This window comes from Meleagris gallopavo, chromosome 2 (genome assembly GCF_905368555.1).
Source record: "Meleagris gallopavo chromosome 2, MGAL_WU_HG_1.1, whole genome shotgun sequence".
Taxonomy (NCBI): Eukaryota; Metazoa; Chordata; class Aves; order Galliformes; family Phasianidae; genus Meleagris; species Meleagris gallopavo.
In genome coordinates, this window is record NC_139405.1 from 53,004,427 (window position 1) to 53,019,042 (window position 14,616).

Sequence of the window (14,616 nt, forward strand, 5' to 3'; positions counted from 1 at the left end):
TTTTTTTTTTTTTTTTTTCAGGAATGCAGCTTGTTGGGGTTTTTTTGTTATTGTTGTCTTTTTTTTTTTAATATAAATTATGTACACTGAAAACCTGCCAATTATAGCAAATTAAGGGACTTGGCAAGTGCATCCCTTGGAGACAGATGGTAAATAACATTCAGATTCTGAGTTGAAATAGGGCTAGCGATTAACTGGTACAGGATAGAAAAGCAGTCCAAATAAATGAAATAAAAGGTCTTGATATGAATGCAAGTAGTGCAGGTTGATTTTGTGTGTGTGTGTGTGTGTGTGTGTTTGATAATGATGGCACCAAAAATATTGATGATTCATAATTAATATTCTGCATTCTCTGAGTGGCAGCAGGATTCTAGATCTTTAGCACTATTTTGCAAAACAACACTTGTTGTTTATTTTGCTTTTACAAGTCTGCAAACAACTGTCATTTCATCCTTTTTTACAAGATCTGCCAGTTAAAAAGACAATGGTGCAGGTTCACATTTAAGAGAAATTGCCTCTATGAATAGGATAGAACTACAGGCAAAAAAATTCAGAGGAAGCAGAGCTATGGTCTCCTGAGTTGTAGACTGATATAATGTAAGAATGAAACTACTCCAGGAGAGTGTATTTGTTTCCAACTTCAGCTGTAAACGAAACAGGAATGATGTCCTCAGCCTTGTCCCCTACTGACCATTTCTCCATTTCAAAACCTCAGTGCGCCTACTGTTCTGAATAAACCTCCAGTCCCTGGCACAGCAGAGATGGTACTGATCAGAAATGCATTGGCAGAGTTGCGAGATCTCTAAAAAAGAAGATCCTGCAGCACCTGCATGTGCTCTGTCTGGGAACAATTATTATTATTACTAACCTGTCACTCTCGGCGGTGCTAAAATATACCAAATCTAATTTAGTTTAAAAATGCAAAAGCACAGAGAGATCTTCTTAAGAATCCAGCCAGAGACAAAAAAAAATGACAAAGTCAAGAGTGTGTTAGTCATTTAATTCATACTCTTCTTAGGATACTAAATTCAGGAAATGACTCAATCATTGCACACAATTACAGCTATTTTCGAGCCATAAATGATGCTGTACACCAATACTTGATGCAAAAGCATACCACAATTAGTTCCTGCAAATGTTCTTGCAATAAGGCATCATATCCAAGGGAGCCTTCAATCTAATTATGGCAACGGAGTATGCCTCAGGGCACACCTCTCTATATGATTTCATTATTCTTGCAGGATGACCTGACAATGATGTCACCAGAGTGTTGCTTCATTTTGCATGCTCATAAGCACATGCTAAGAAGGTTAATTGCTTTGATACAATTTTTTAAGGGTCCATTTTGTATCAGATGTTAGAAGCACAAAGAGCAGTCCAGTTATCAGCCTCTTCAATTTACTATTTGTATCCAGGAAGAAATAAAAGAAAATCAACAATATATATGACTGAAAAAAAATAAAGATATGAAGTAACAGGTGCATTTATTAAAAAAAAAAAAAAGGATTCTTTATTTAAGAAAATTTGATATGACATGTAATGATTTTTCTCATAAACAGGAGGCCAGAACTTTGAAGAAAAAAATACAGACAGTAGAAACCTATAGAAATCTCTATTACTGTTCATATATATCTGATTTATGGGAAACTGAGATCCAGACACAGTTGGAGTAAAGTTCAAGAGAAAAGTCTGAACTGCATGAAAGTGCCATAACTGTTACTAGACACATTAGGGATAGAATGACAGGGATGATCTTCAGCTTTATCTCAGCTGCCATGCTGAAATTATGTATAGGAAACTGCTAATATGAGGAATCACTCACTCTTCATAAATCCCTCCAATACCCCCTCAAACACAGTAAGACAGAGCAGTAGCAGCCAGATCTTCAAATAAAGGACTCCAGCTTTCCCTTGAGAGTGGTTTCATTCAGAGCTTTGAATACATTTTTCTTCTTAGTTTTAAATCCAATCTGCAGTATGTCAGGTATATGAGATTTTCCTTATGCTAGAAAATAAATTGTAACTCAGGTAAATTATGTCATTGCATGGAAATATCAAACTGACAATAAATAAATAAATAAAAAGAATTCATGTTCAAAGCTACAGATATTTCTAAAAGTTTACTTTTTATTGTTTAAAATTTCTTCTATTTAAAAAATATATATTTCCAGAATTCTGATTAACATGTGTACTCATGATGTTTCCAATTATAAAAATCATCTTGTGAGTCAAAATTAATTCACAGAAGCTAGAAAGGATTGACTGAACTAAGAATTACAGCATTTGCTTCAAATTTGTGAATATTGCCTTGAAATATCATGGAAAAAAAAAAACAGAAAAATTAAAAAAGGTTTTTTATAATTCATGACTCAATCATATGCAAAACCGATGACATCAAGCTGAGTGGTGCAGTTAACATGCTAAAGGGAAGGCATGTCATACAGAGGGACCTGGACAGGCTTGAGAGGTAGGCCCATGACAACCTCATGAAGTTCAACATGGCCAAGTGCAAGGTCCTGCACCCAGGTTGGAGCAACCTCAAGCACAAACAGAGGCTGGACAGAGAATGGCTTGAGAGCAACCCTCAGGTTTGCTCAGGATTTGGGGATGTCACTTGATGAAAGACTCAACATGAGCTGGTAATGTTCTCCTGCAGCCCAGAAGACCGACTGTATCCTGAGTTGAATCAAAAGCATGACCAGCAGGATGAGGGAGGTGATTCCACATCTCTACTCTGTTCACACGAGACCTCACCTGGAATTCCGCATCCAGTTGGGACCCTCAACACAAGAAGGACATGTTGGATTGGATCCAGAGGCAGGCCACACAGATGCTCAAAGGGCCGAAGCACCTCCTTTGCAGGGATAGTCTGAGAGTTGTGCTCTTCAGCCTAGAGAAGAGAAGGCTCTGCGTGGACCTTACAGCAACTATTCAGTACTTGAAGGGAGCATAAAGGAAAGCTGGAGAGGGTTTTTTTTTAAAAGGCATGCAGTGACAAGATGAAGGGAAATGGTTTTAAACTGGAAGATGGTAGATTTAGGGTAGATATTAGGAATAAATTCTTTACTACGAGAGTGGTGAGACACTGGATCAAGTTGCCCAGAGAGATTGTGGATGCCCCCACCATGGAGGTGTTCAAGGCCAGGCTGAATGTGATTTGAGAAACCTGATCTACTGGGAGATGTCTCTGCCTATAGCAGGAGGCTGGAACTAGATGATCTTAAAGGTCCCTTCCAACCCAAACATTTTGATGATTCTATGAATATTGGTAACTCTAAATTTCTGTTTCTGACATGGTGATATATCAACTTTCCTTACATGTTCAAATTAGTGTCTCTTAAGTTTTTCCACATATGATAAAAGGAAAAGATTAATGGTTTGTGCAGTGTAAACAAGTTTATCCTGCAGAAACTCCCAGTTTTGAATATGAAACATTATTCTCTTTCAAAATCTAGTTTTTAGAAACTATTTGATGAAAGAATGTTTATGGGAAAGGTAATCTCTGCAAAGTAGTTCACAAAATTAAGTGAAATGAAGAAAGCTAAAAGTAATTTGAATATTATTTGTAACGAAATTTCCACGGGGCCACAGTAAGATAATTCTGAATATTGTGTATACTTTTCTTTCATACAGGGATAAAATCTAAAGAAGTTTCATTTTGATGCCAAGTTTGATGACACCAAGCTGAGTGATGCAGCTGGCACAATAGAAAGAAGGGATATCATCTAGAGGGGCCTGGATAGGCTTGGAAAGTGGGGACATGAGAACCTAATGAAGTTTAATGAGACCAAGTGCCTCATTAAACTTCCCAGATAGAGTACAGGCACAAAGAAGAATTCATTAAGATCAGCCCTACTGACAAGGACTTGGGGGCCATGATGGGTGAAAAGTGAGTCAGCAGTATGCACTTGCAGCCTACAAGGCCAACAGTATCCTGGACTGCATCAAAAGAGGGGTGGCTAGCAAGGAGAGGGATGTGATTGTCCCCTTGGGCTCTGCCCTTCTATGTTGCCCCACATCTGCATCCAAGTTGGAGGTGCTAGCACAGAAAAAATGCAGAGCTGTTGGTGCAGGTCCAGAGGAAAAGAAAAGGCTCCAGGGAGAATTCATTGCAGCCTTCCAATATTTGAACAGAGCATACAAGCAGGATGGGGACCAACATTTTACACGATCTAATAGTGACAGGACAAGGGGGAATAGCATTAAACTGAAAGAGCAAAGATTTAGGCTAGATGTTAAGAAGAAATTCTTTATTCAGTGGTTGGTGATGCACTGGAACATGTTACCCAGAGATATTGTAGATGGAGGAACTCAAGGTCAGGTTGGATGGCAACCTAAGCAGCCTGATCTGACGAGTGACAGCTCTGCTGTCTATAATGCTGTTTCATTAACTGGGGGGTTGGGTTTTCGTTGTTGTTTTTGTTGGTTGATAAGTTTGTTGGTTGATTGGTTGGGACTTTTTGTTTGTTAAGGGAAAATATTTTCTGAGATCGGGAAATAAAAGAATGTGTCCATAAGCAGCAGAGGGATGGGGGAAGTTGTTCTTTTAAGGGAGAGAACGGGAATGTACTTGCTAGTTAAAGGCTGAAAAGGAATTCTAGTATCATAAGAACAGGTTTTTTTATGCTACTCTGTTTTGGGTTTTTGTATTTGCTCAAAGACTGGACAAATACTGAACAAATGCTGCAAAGCAACAGCTCACAGATGCATTGTTTTCTCTGCATTTACTGTTGCTTTTTAACTATCATCATGCCTCTTTTTTATTATTTTACATGAACATGATTTTTTTCTTTGCATGTGCATAGCAGTCTGAATAATGTCCACATGAATGTCCATGTTCCCACTGAAGAAAAATACTTTGTGTTCACTATTTTCTAGTCTAAAAGGTATGAGTTACCCAATAAAGAACAGCAAGAATATTATGTGACTTAAGCAACCAGTCAGAAACTAGAGAGAAGTAAACTGGATAAAATGTATTTGTAGGAACTGTGCAGCAAAGAGTTTGTATTAAAACTTGCACTATTAAATATCTGACAATGCCTATGTACAATTTCTGAATTCCAGGAAGGGTGAAATTCAAAAATTTAGTTTTCTAAATACATTCTTGGTCCAATCTTAATTAATATTTAAAGACATTCAAGCTGGAAAACATACTGTGACTAAACTTGCTTTTTAAAGGCATTTTAGCTTGATTAGTTGAGTCATGACAGTGTAACCTCCATAACAGAATTTCACTGCAGTTCTTTTCTCCTTGATCTCACAAAAAGATGATCACTGTCCTGAATAACTGGTAGTTCAGCAGGAAGATAAAGGAAAACAGCTGGCTTTAAAAAGCAGATGGGTAGATCACGTGGTAATAGTGAGAGCATAATTAACACAAGCATTATCAGTCGCAGCACACCAGCTGCCAGCAAACCTGTACACATCACTTTTATGTTGTTTTGGCTTCTTCAGAAGAATAAAAACATTTAAACAATGTTGAGATTCTCAAGAAGTCTTTTTCTGCTTAACTCAGGACTCTTGCCTAGTACTTCTCCAGCTGTGTGAACCCTGGCCCTGTCATAACATTATGTAAACTATTGATGAGCTCTCCATAAAGATACAAATCTCAGCCAGGTCTGATGATTCCTCTGAGCAGTGAGAATTAGATTAAAGCAGGAAGCCAAATAGACCAAAAGGGAAAAAATATAAGAGATGATTCCTTTGAGAGAATAATGAAAGGCACTATATCACAGCAGTGCAGAAAACAATTTCACAAGGCGTAAATTTGTGAAAGAAACTTGATAGCACTCCTTTTGTGCTTGGGCATATGTATTGGCTCTTGATCCAAATTTCAAGTGATTCCCTTTAAAATAATTTAAGACTTTCATTAAGGATCTAGATGATCCTTACTAATATTGTCCTGTTGGGTCAGGAACCTGGGAACACTTCTCAGAGATCCACAAATCCAAGTGTACTCTTCAGTCATTTCATCATCCCCTCTGGAATGACACCTAATCATGCTGCGTTCTGCTTCTCCACTGTATTACTGTTTTCCTTGAAAATGAAACCTAAGAATGATGGCCTAATATGGTACAGTCATTCTGGCCAAATGCTAGGATGATGCGAGGATCAGGATCCAAGAAAATATTGCAGTACAGACTTACTGCACAGTTCATCCTTATCCAAAAGATTCACTGGGATGCATATGGCAGGATTGACCACCGGGAAGAACAGGCAGTGACTAATTCTGATCTAAAGTCTGAGTACATTGTTTTCTTACTGTGTGTTATTCTGTTTTACAGAGGTGTGTACGCTTGTGTGCATATGTTATGTCATCTACAGGAGATAGATCGAAAAGTACCATGGCAATGTTAAGTCAATAGTCATAGAGTGTGATGTAATGTGATTGAACTAAGGCAACCCCACTGAACAACTAACCATAATGACTGGCTAGAATAATACATTTATTTAAAGCTTCTAAGATCTTTAGAAAATATCTTCTGCTGTCTGTTTTCACACATTTATTTTTTATCTTCCTGATTCAGCAGAGGGTTTTTAAGGAGATGTGTCAAAATATCTTATGACAGGCTATTTTGGTATCAGTCAAAGTGGAAGCAAGAACTTTCAGTCGCTTAACATACTATAATTAGCACTCACGTGTTTGTGAAGTTCATTCTCACTTATCTACGAAATATAAAAAACTGTGAAATAAATACTAATGAAATACTACTGAAAATAAAAATTACTGAAGAGTTTTTCCAAAACTCACCTCTCTGCTAAAACCTGATTGGCTGAAGCCAGCATTGTTTCCAGGAACAGGACAGTTTTTGTAAATCCTTTACCTAGAAAAATGTTAGAAATGTTCTGAACATGTCAACATTTTATTTCAATATTCACAAAAAGAGAATGACTCATTAGTTACAATCTATTTCTCACTTTGAAATGGTTGCAGTTTATTTAAAAAAATATATATTGTATAACACTTCATGGTTGGCCAAATCATGTGTTTTAAAATCTCTCTGTTTCTCTGAAACATAATAATAGTTTCCCTTTCTGTTTTAATAGAAATTTTCCAGTACTGATAAGAAGATGTTGATAGCTATTGCTAAGGATATCTCATATAAAGAAATAAACAAATGATTATTTTAAAATCTAGTGAGTGAGGATATATTCTGGAACAGAAATTTTCATTTACTGAATTCATTTTCACTAAGATATGACCTATTATATCCACATAGTTTATGCTGTAAATAATTAGAGCCATGAGATTTAGAGAACTAAACAAAACTACACTCTAAAAAAGTTTAAAATGAGGTGTATAACATTTATGAAAGTAGGTTTTCAGTTGCTAGTATACATGAAAGAGAATCATTTCTAAATTTCTGTCTAAAACGTGAGTGACCATTTTCTTAGATAATATGCTCTTTGTACTTTTAGAGGGGATTCTCTGACTAAAGATTTTAATACAGTTAATCAGCAATTAGTCACTAAACCATGTTTTATGACTCACCATTTCAATGAATCAAAATTTAGGCAAGAATTGAAGAATCCTGCCTAAATAATTTTTCTAATAAACATAGAGAAATATAAGAATAAAGTGAGATCACTGTGGTCACACATAGAATCAGCAATAATAACATTCACCTTGAACAAACAGTGGGTAAAATGTGCTGTACGCTACAGCTAAAGAAATTGATTGTAACTGTTCAGAAGCACTGAAACCTCACTAATGTTTATAGATATGTAAAAGGTGAGTGTCAGGAGAATGGAGCTAAGCTCTTCTCAGTGACATCCAATGATAGGACAAGGGGCAATGGGTGCAAGCTGGAGCATAGGAGGTTCCACATAAATATGAGAAAAAAGATTTCTTCACAGTAAGGGTGAGAGAACACCAGAACAGTCTGCCCAGAGAGGTTGTGCAGTCTCCTTCTCTGGAGACATTCAAAATCTGCCTGTACACATTCCTGTGTGATCTGGCCTAGATGTTCCTGTTCCATCAGGGTGATTGGACTAGATGATCTTTTCAGGTCACTTCCAATTCCTGTCATTTTGTGATTCTGTGAAAGTATATACCCAGTGTTAGCTTATACTTAAATGTCAGTTCTCTGGCAATTTTTTATATCTGTTTTTGTTTACTACTCCTCTCTCCAAAATAATCTCAAGGAAAGTCTGAACAGTCAGCCATAAAATGCAAATTTTTACTGAAGAAAACGGAAAGGTACATTCTGAACTACTTTGTTATTTCTTCTTCCTCCTCTCAACTGATAGCAAACACAGCAAAAATATTCAATGTATATAAGGATTTAATTTTCAAGCATGTTCATTTGCAAGTGTCCAGTTTGATCTCTTTCTGGTTTTACATGGCCACCTTTTGATGATGCAAATGCATCCCATTTTTGTAAGTGAAATTCAGTATAAATTCTTTAGGTTTGTTTTCAAAAATATTTAGTTTGTGATAGGCATGAGCTAACTGAACAACTACTTTTCAGAAATAACTCTACTTATAAGAGAGGAAAGATCTTCCTGAGCTACAAAAAATACCAGAGTATATAGGAGACAATGATTAAACCTGTATTAGTTACACTGTAGTTTATTTCATCATTAAAGTTGCACCTTACAGAACTCTTATGCCATAGCATTCAGGTTGTGACAAATATCTTACATGTATCTGAGTATCATATAAAATATCCTTCTTTTCACAGAAGGCGGCCTTTAAAAGAGCACTTTGTAGGCTTTGTAGACATTTCAGAGTTAAGAAAAGATTATAGTTGCAGTAGAGCCCCAAAATGCAGCTCAATATTTATGTATATACGCTGGTATTCCAGGGGTATATTTTTTTTAATGATGATAATGGTGATAATAAACAATAGAAAGAAAACATAATTCTAGTTCTGACTGGGATCTAAATACACTAAGCAATTCACAGGGCTGTATGTCCTTGCATTTAACAAGGTTTTCTGCAGTACATTCTGAAAATAAAGAGTTGTATGTAATGGGAGTGGAGAATTTAGCTTGTATTTTGATTCGATTTCGCAGCAAGATAACAAGAAAACTTTTTCTGTGGTTGATGCTTCAACTTATTTCAAGGCATTTCCTTATCTTTCACTCCCTGTTTTCCCACATTAACATTCAGTATGCCACTGGCCTATTATTAGATTGTATAAGCATGCACTGCAGACATATTCACCAGTGCAACTGCACATATGGCTGCCACTCCATGTTCTGCACTCAAGGATGGAGTCTTGCAGAAAACGTTTCTGTCCTCAGACTTCCACTGGCCAATGTGATATCTTTCCAAGATCAGAGACCCTTGCTAGTACCTCCAGGGGCATGGTTGGGCCTATACACATGCTGGCTCCATGAATATTTAACAGAGAAATGGAAAAGAGACTTACTGGTGATCCATCTGTTAAGCTGCTGGAGCTGTACCAGGGACCCATGGATTGGCTGCAGACTTCTTCCATAACACTGCCAAGGTTCAATAGAGAATTTAAGGCATTCAGTTGATCCACTGCCTAAAGCTGGCTACTGAGAAAAAGACAGACAAAACACATAGCTGGTGGCAGCAGATTTACCACTGAATAAAGCCAAAGCGATCTTTGACATAATCATCTGTGCCTAATAATAAAAAGTAACCTTAAGCTATTATTTTTTGGTTGAATTTAGGATGTTTCTGCTCTATTTAAAGTAGCTAACGTACGTTTCTTCCCATCTGATTTTAGCAAACACAAGTACTACACTAGCATGCCAAATACAATCCCATGGATTTCTTGGCTTCTAGAACTCTCTTCCATATACAATAATGCATGATAGTAACAGTATTCTGGGAAGAGAGCATGGGATAAGAAGAAGAGCACCACAGATCAGTGTATTCTGTAATCCTCTGTCATCTAGTGGAAAATGTTTCTTAGTGATTATCAGGATTTCTAATAAATTATTGACGGCACATAGAGAAAGTTTAGTTGGTCTCTTGGAGGGCATAACAATTCCTTGAAGTTTCAGGACAGCAGCTAAATTTCCTCTCTCCTTTTCATGATTTTTAGATTTTGTTTTCACCCTTTAAATCTGAAATTATCTTATGCTTTAGAAGTCAAGCAAACCACATACTTAGTTTTTAAACAAGTTCAACTATTTTAAAAGAAAGGTTAAAATCAAACTGTTGGTTGTTGGTGATGCAACAGTTTTCATTTTAGGTTGGATATACCTGCATTTTCCTTTTTTGTCCTTGTCTTCTCCTCCCAGTTCACTGCTCTCCGTGGGAGTGAAGACTGGAATGAATCTCAAAAGGTTTGCTCTTTTACAAAATTCTTAGCTTGCTTAAATAAAATTATTCACAAATTAAGTTAGTGACATGATATAAACTGGATATCAGCAAATGTGGGAGAAGCTTTCTTCAGCTCAATGACCTATAGGCATTTTTAAACTCTGTAAGACCAAAATAGAATCCTGTCTATGTGTGGAAAAAAAAAAGACCGTAATTGGCAGCATCATCTTAGCTCTGTTGTTTAAAACCATGTCTAAACACAATAAAATGCCCAGTGCAGTAAAGTCCTTAAGTGCCATTAAAAACACAGAGCAGTTAGTAAAACTAAGACTGTGGTTTGATGGCATCATAAATCTGTATTGAGGTCTCCAATTTACTAGTGTGGCAGTGTGATATACAACTCTGCTCTGATTGAAACTGTGTAAAATTTACCCAGACTTTCTGACTGTCTGCTTCCATACAGTTAGATTTTTTCGGTAAAGGGGTCCATGCCAAAGTTTTCCTGGATTTTATCATTTGATCAAGTCCTGATATTACTGCTCTACATCTTCAAAAGATGCCACCAGCCTGCTCTATACACGATCTCAGAGCTTCCAATTTGGTGTATTTCCATTCTTTCTTGCTCACTCCAACTCATCCTCTTCTGAACATGGATTCCTGATTGTCAACGGTTTACGGGCTGGTTCGGCCCGGTTCCGTGACTAGAAGGGCGGAGGGATCCGCGGATCCGCGCCCCCGGAAAAAAAAAAAAAAATAAGGGACCCCGAAATAATTGAAAACAGTGGCAACAATCTGAGGTAAAACAAAGTAATTTACTAAATATGGTATCAACAGAATTTTATAAGGAGAGAGAATGTGAAATTGATGGTGGATTGGCCTTACCACAACGCTGAGATGAGAAGCGCAGGCAGAGAAGCGCAGGCGAGAAGCGCAGGCAGAGAAGCGCAAGCGAAGCAGCGCAGGCAGAGAAGCGCAAGCGAAGCAGCGCAGGCAGAGAAGAGAGAGCATCAGGTGACCTTGCCGGGAGTTATATCTCCTCGCTGACCGCAAAGCCCCCTGGGGAAACGTAGCTGCTCTTCTCCGCTGGACAGGCACCCGGAACTTGAGCATCAGCAGTCAAAACCCCAGTGCATTGCATGATGTTATGATGTGGAATACCGATAATGAAAAATCATGAAACCATGACACTGATCCAGTTAGATTCTGATCCAGTAAGAAGTTAGAACTTCATTACTCAACAGCTGGCACAAATCACACTTGAGTATGTACATTCCATGGCTATACTTTTGACAGCTGGGTGATTTTGGGATTCATACAAGAACTGCTGGCCCTGTCAGCAGAGATCTAGCAATGAACTCTGGGAAATGATCTGCCATTCCCTTCAGAAGCTTCCGTGTAGGCTCCAAGGCAGTCTGGAGCAGGGTTGAGCAAGACCAAGCAAGAAACCTCAAACAAATCCAAAAAATACACAATCTGATACAGCAAGCTTACCTTATCTCTAGCAGGAAACACTGTATATGTAAGGAAGACCCTTAACACAAGTTCTTTCCAGACAAGAAAGAGAGACATCCTAAAAATCATGACAAAGTTATTCAAAGAATGATCTTTCATCATTAACTATTACCAGAATCAAGCAATTAATCTGTTTGTCACAAACTAGAAAATTATGTCTTCCTTAAAGTCAGGAAACTAATTTTCTGACAATGTAATTAGGACCTGAAAGCTTGGCCAAAAGACTGACTCTTCTATGCTTATATTAGTTTCAGGTGGGATGAAATAACTCCAACTCCTACAACAGTTTCTCCAGCATCCTGGAGATGTGTCCTGGAGATGGGTCCTGGATAATAATTATGACATATATATATATATATGCATAAAAGTATAGAACAGGTGATGCATAAGCAATTGCTCACCACCCTCCCTTCAAAATTCCTTTCATTTGATGTCATATGGTGTGAAACACATCTTTGGGCAGTTTTAGATGGCTGTCCTAATTCTATTCCCTCCCAGCTCCTCAGGTCCTTTACTGCAAATGGCCTTGGCTCTGTACAATACTGCCTAGCAGTAACTATGATCATCTGTGTGATATCAACATTGTTTTTTCCAAGTACCAAAACATAGCATCATACCAGACACTCAAACAATTTCATCTCAGTTGAAAGTGGGAGCTGCAAGTCACTCATTTGCACTAGTCCCACTTTGTTTGTTTGAGCCTACCTCATATCATAGGTTCTCAATAGAGGGATCCTACAGTTTGGATGTGAAGTCACTCCATTCCATATATGGAGTTTACACAAAAAATACATACATTTTTTATTCTAAGGGCATCTACACATCTACAAAAAATCTCAATGAGAGTTCATTACAGATAGGAATTCATTTAATGAAATAAGGGCAGTCTGTATACACATTTTCCCTCCTGAATAATTACCAATTATATGTTTTATCTCAGGAACATTGGTACAAAACCAAACTGCAGTTCAAAACATTGATACAGTATCCACCAGATGGTCCCTAATGTATGAAGTTTCTTTCTTGATCCTTTTAGGTTACTTTTTCTGAACACAAGTGCATCATTTGCCTCAGTCACTACACACAATAACAGTATCAAGCAATACTTATGTAGATTTCTTCAGATCATGAATAAAATAAGTTTCATCACTATGACTGGTCATGGTCATTGCACAGACTAGCACAAACAGAGAAGCTTTGAAAGAGAGCATCATCCACTTTTTCACAAATTTTACAATCCAGCTTAAGCTAAACAGATACTTTTTTCTATCATCAGCTAGATTTGAGATAGTGTAAGTAACTCATGTCCAAGCAGAAATCTAAGATGCACAAGGTGAATTACATGCTGCACATTTTTGTTGACTGCAAGGTATCAGATCGTATGCCTAATTTTTGGTGATCACAATCAAAACAGTATGAATGGACAGTATGAAACATATTTCAGAGATTCAGAGAGTTCTAAAGCCTCTAAAGAAGTCCATATCTAAAGAAGCCCATATCCAGAAGCCAGTCTTCTAATGCAGCAAATATCAGCCATGTGCACATTGATTGTTGTGCAGTAATTATCAGGATTTTCAGATGGGATCCTGTTGCTTGAACTACATAATCTTGAAGTTCTCTTCTAACACAAGCCATTCAATGATTCTATAACATTCTGGTTAGTTTAGGTTGCCTCTGCTCCACACACAAAGTTAGGGATTCCTAATGCTTCCACTTATGCAACTTTGTGTGTGAAATGATCCTCAGAAATCTTTCTATTCAGAGGCACTGCGTCTTGCTAACGCCATTTGCTGCTTACATAGAGCCTGAGATCCCCAAATAAGCTGATAACTCTTCCAGCCACTTCCAGAATAGTCCTCCTAACACCCAAAGCAATAACTGCATAAAATTTATCTTAGGAGCCTTCCCACAAGACTACAGAAAAACCTGAGTTAACTGCAGGCGTATCCCACAGGATGTTGAAAGTATGCCTTATGAGACTGTTACTATGAGTAAGTAACTTTCTGGGCCATTTATGAAGGTAGATGCAACCATAGTAGATCTTTGATTGCTGCTTGATAGTCAAAACCTGCTATAAGGTTTGTCCCTGGAATGGGCTGCCCAGGGAGATGGTGAAGTCACTGTCCCTGGAGGTGTTCAAGAAACATGAGGATGTGGCACTGGGTGACATGGTTTACGGGGGCATGGAGGTGATGGATTGATTGCTGAGCTAGATGATCTTAGTAGTTTTTTCCAACCTTAATTATGCTATTAAGTTTCTCCATCTAGAGACTCAATTAGACAAATAAAACTAGTAAAACATGTAAGATAAGACATTTAATAATGGGAAGCATGTGAAGTCAAGATTGGAATTAATAACTGTCAAAAACGATTCAGAGTTATTCTAATATCACAGAATCACAGAATTGTAGGGATTGGAAGGGACCTCTAGAGATCATTGAGACCAACCCCGCTGCCAAAGCAGGTTCCCTACACCAGGTCGCACAGGTAGGCGTCCAGGCGAGACTTGAATATCTCCAGAGAAGGAGACTCCACAACCTCCCTGGGCAGCCTGTTCCAGTGCTCCGTCACCCTCACCATAAAGAAGTTCTTACGCACATTCATGCAAAACTTCCTATGCTGCAGTTTATGTCCATTTCCCCTCGTCCTGTCTCCACGTACCACTGAAAAGAGACTGGCCTCACCACTATGGCCGCCACACCTCAGATATTTATAAATCTGGATCAGGTCCCCTCTCAGTCATCTTTTCTCAAGGCTAAACAGACCCAGTTCACTCAGCCTTTCTTCATAGGGGAGATGCTCCAGGCCCTTCACCATCTTTGTGGCCCTCCGCTGGACTCTTTCCAAGAGATCTCTGTC

At 38.0% G+C, this 14,616-nt stretch overlaps 1 protein-coding gene across 4 annotated transcripts; it reads right to left on the reverse strand.

The window, feature by feature from the left end:
• Window positions 1-797: 797 nt before the first annotated feature.
• Window positions 798-11,435, reverse strand: LOC104909738 (uncharacterized). 4 transcript variants are annotated; one of them, XM_085217167.1, is made up of 5 exons: window positions 11,128-11,435; window positions 9,377-9,506; window positions 6,751-6,823; window positions 2,754-2,889; window positions 798-2,004 (listed from the first exon to the last, which is right to left on the reverse strand). In XM_085217167.1, exons 1-4 carry the CDS (start codon window positions 11,353-11,355, stop codon window positions 2,781-2,783), a joined length of 540 nt encoding a protein of 179 aa, XP_085073293.1. In that variant the 5' UTR covers window positions 11,356-11,435; the 3' UTR covers window positions 798-2,004; window positions 2,754-2,780. The 4 variants fall into 4 exon arrangements, 3 of the variants coding, with proteins under 3 accessions (XP_085073293.1, XP_085073294.1, XP_085073295.1); XM_085217168.1 differs by having other exon boundaries at window positions 802-2,004; window positions 9,377-9,449; XR_014881370.1 differs by lacking the exon at window positions 2,754-2,889 and having other exon boundaries at window positions 801-2,004; window positions 9,377-9,509.
• Window positions 11,436-14,616: the final 3,181 nt, after the last annotated feature.

Coding starts and splice junctions, on each gene's coding strand:
- LOC104909738 (XM_085217167.1), bottom strand. CDS start 11,355: ATGCTCAAGTTCCGGGTGCCTGTCCAGCGGAGAAGAGCAGCTACGTTT. Junction 9,507..11,127: donor CTTCTCATCTCAGCGTTGTG/GTAAGGCCAATC, acceptor TTTTCTCAGTAG/CCAGCTTTAGGCAGTGGATC. Junction 2,890..6,750: donor AATCAGGTTTTAGCAGAGAG/GTGAGTTTTGGA, acceptor TCTCTTCTCTAG/GCTGAAGAGCACAACTCTCA.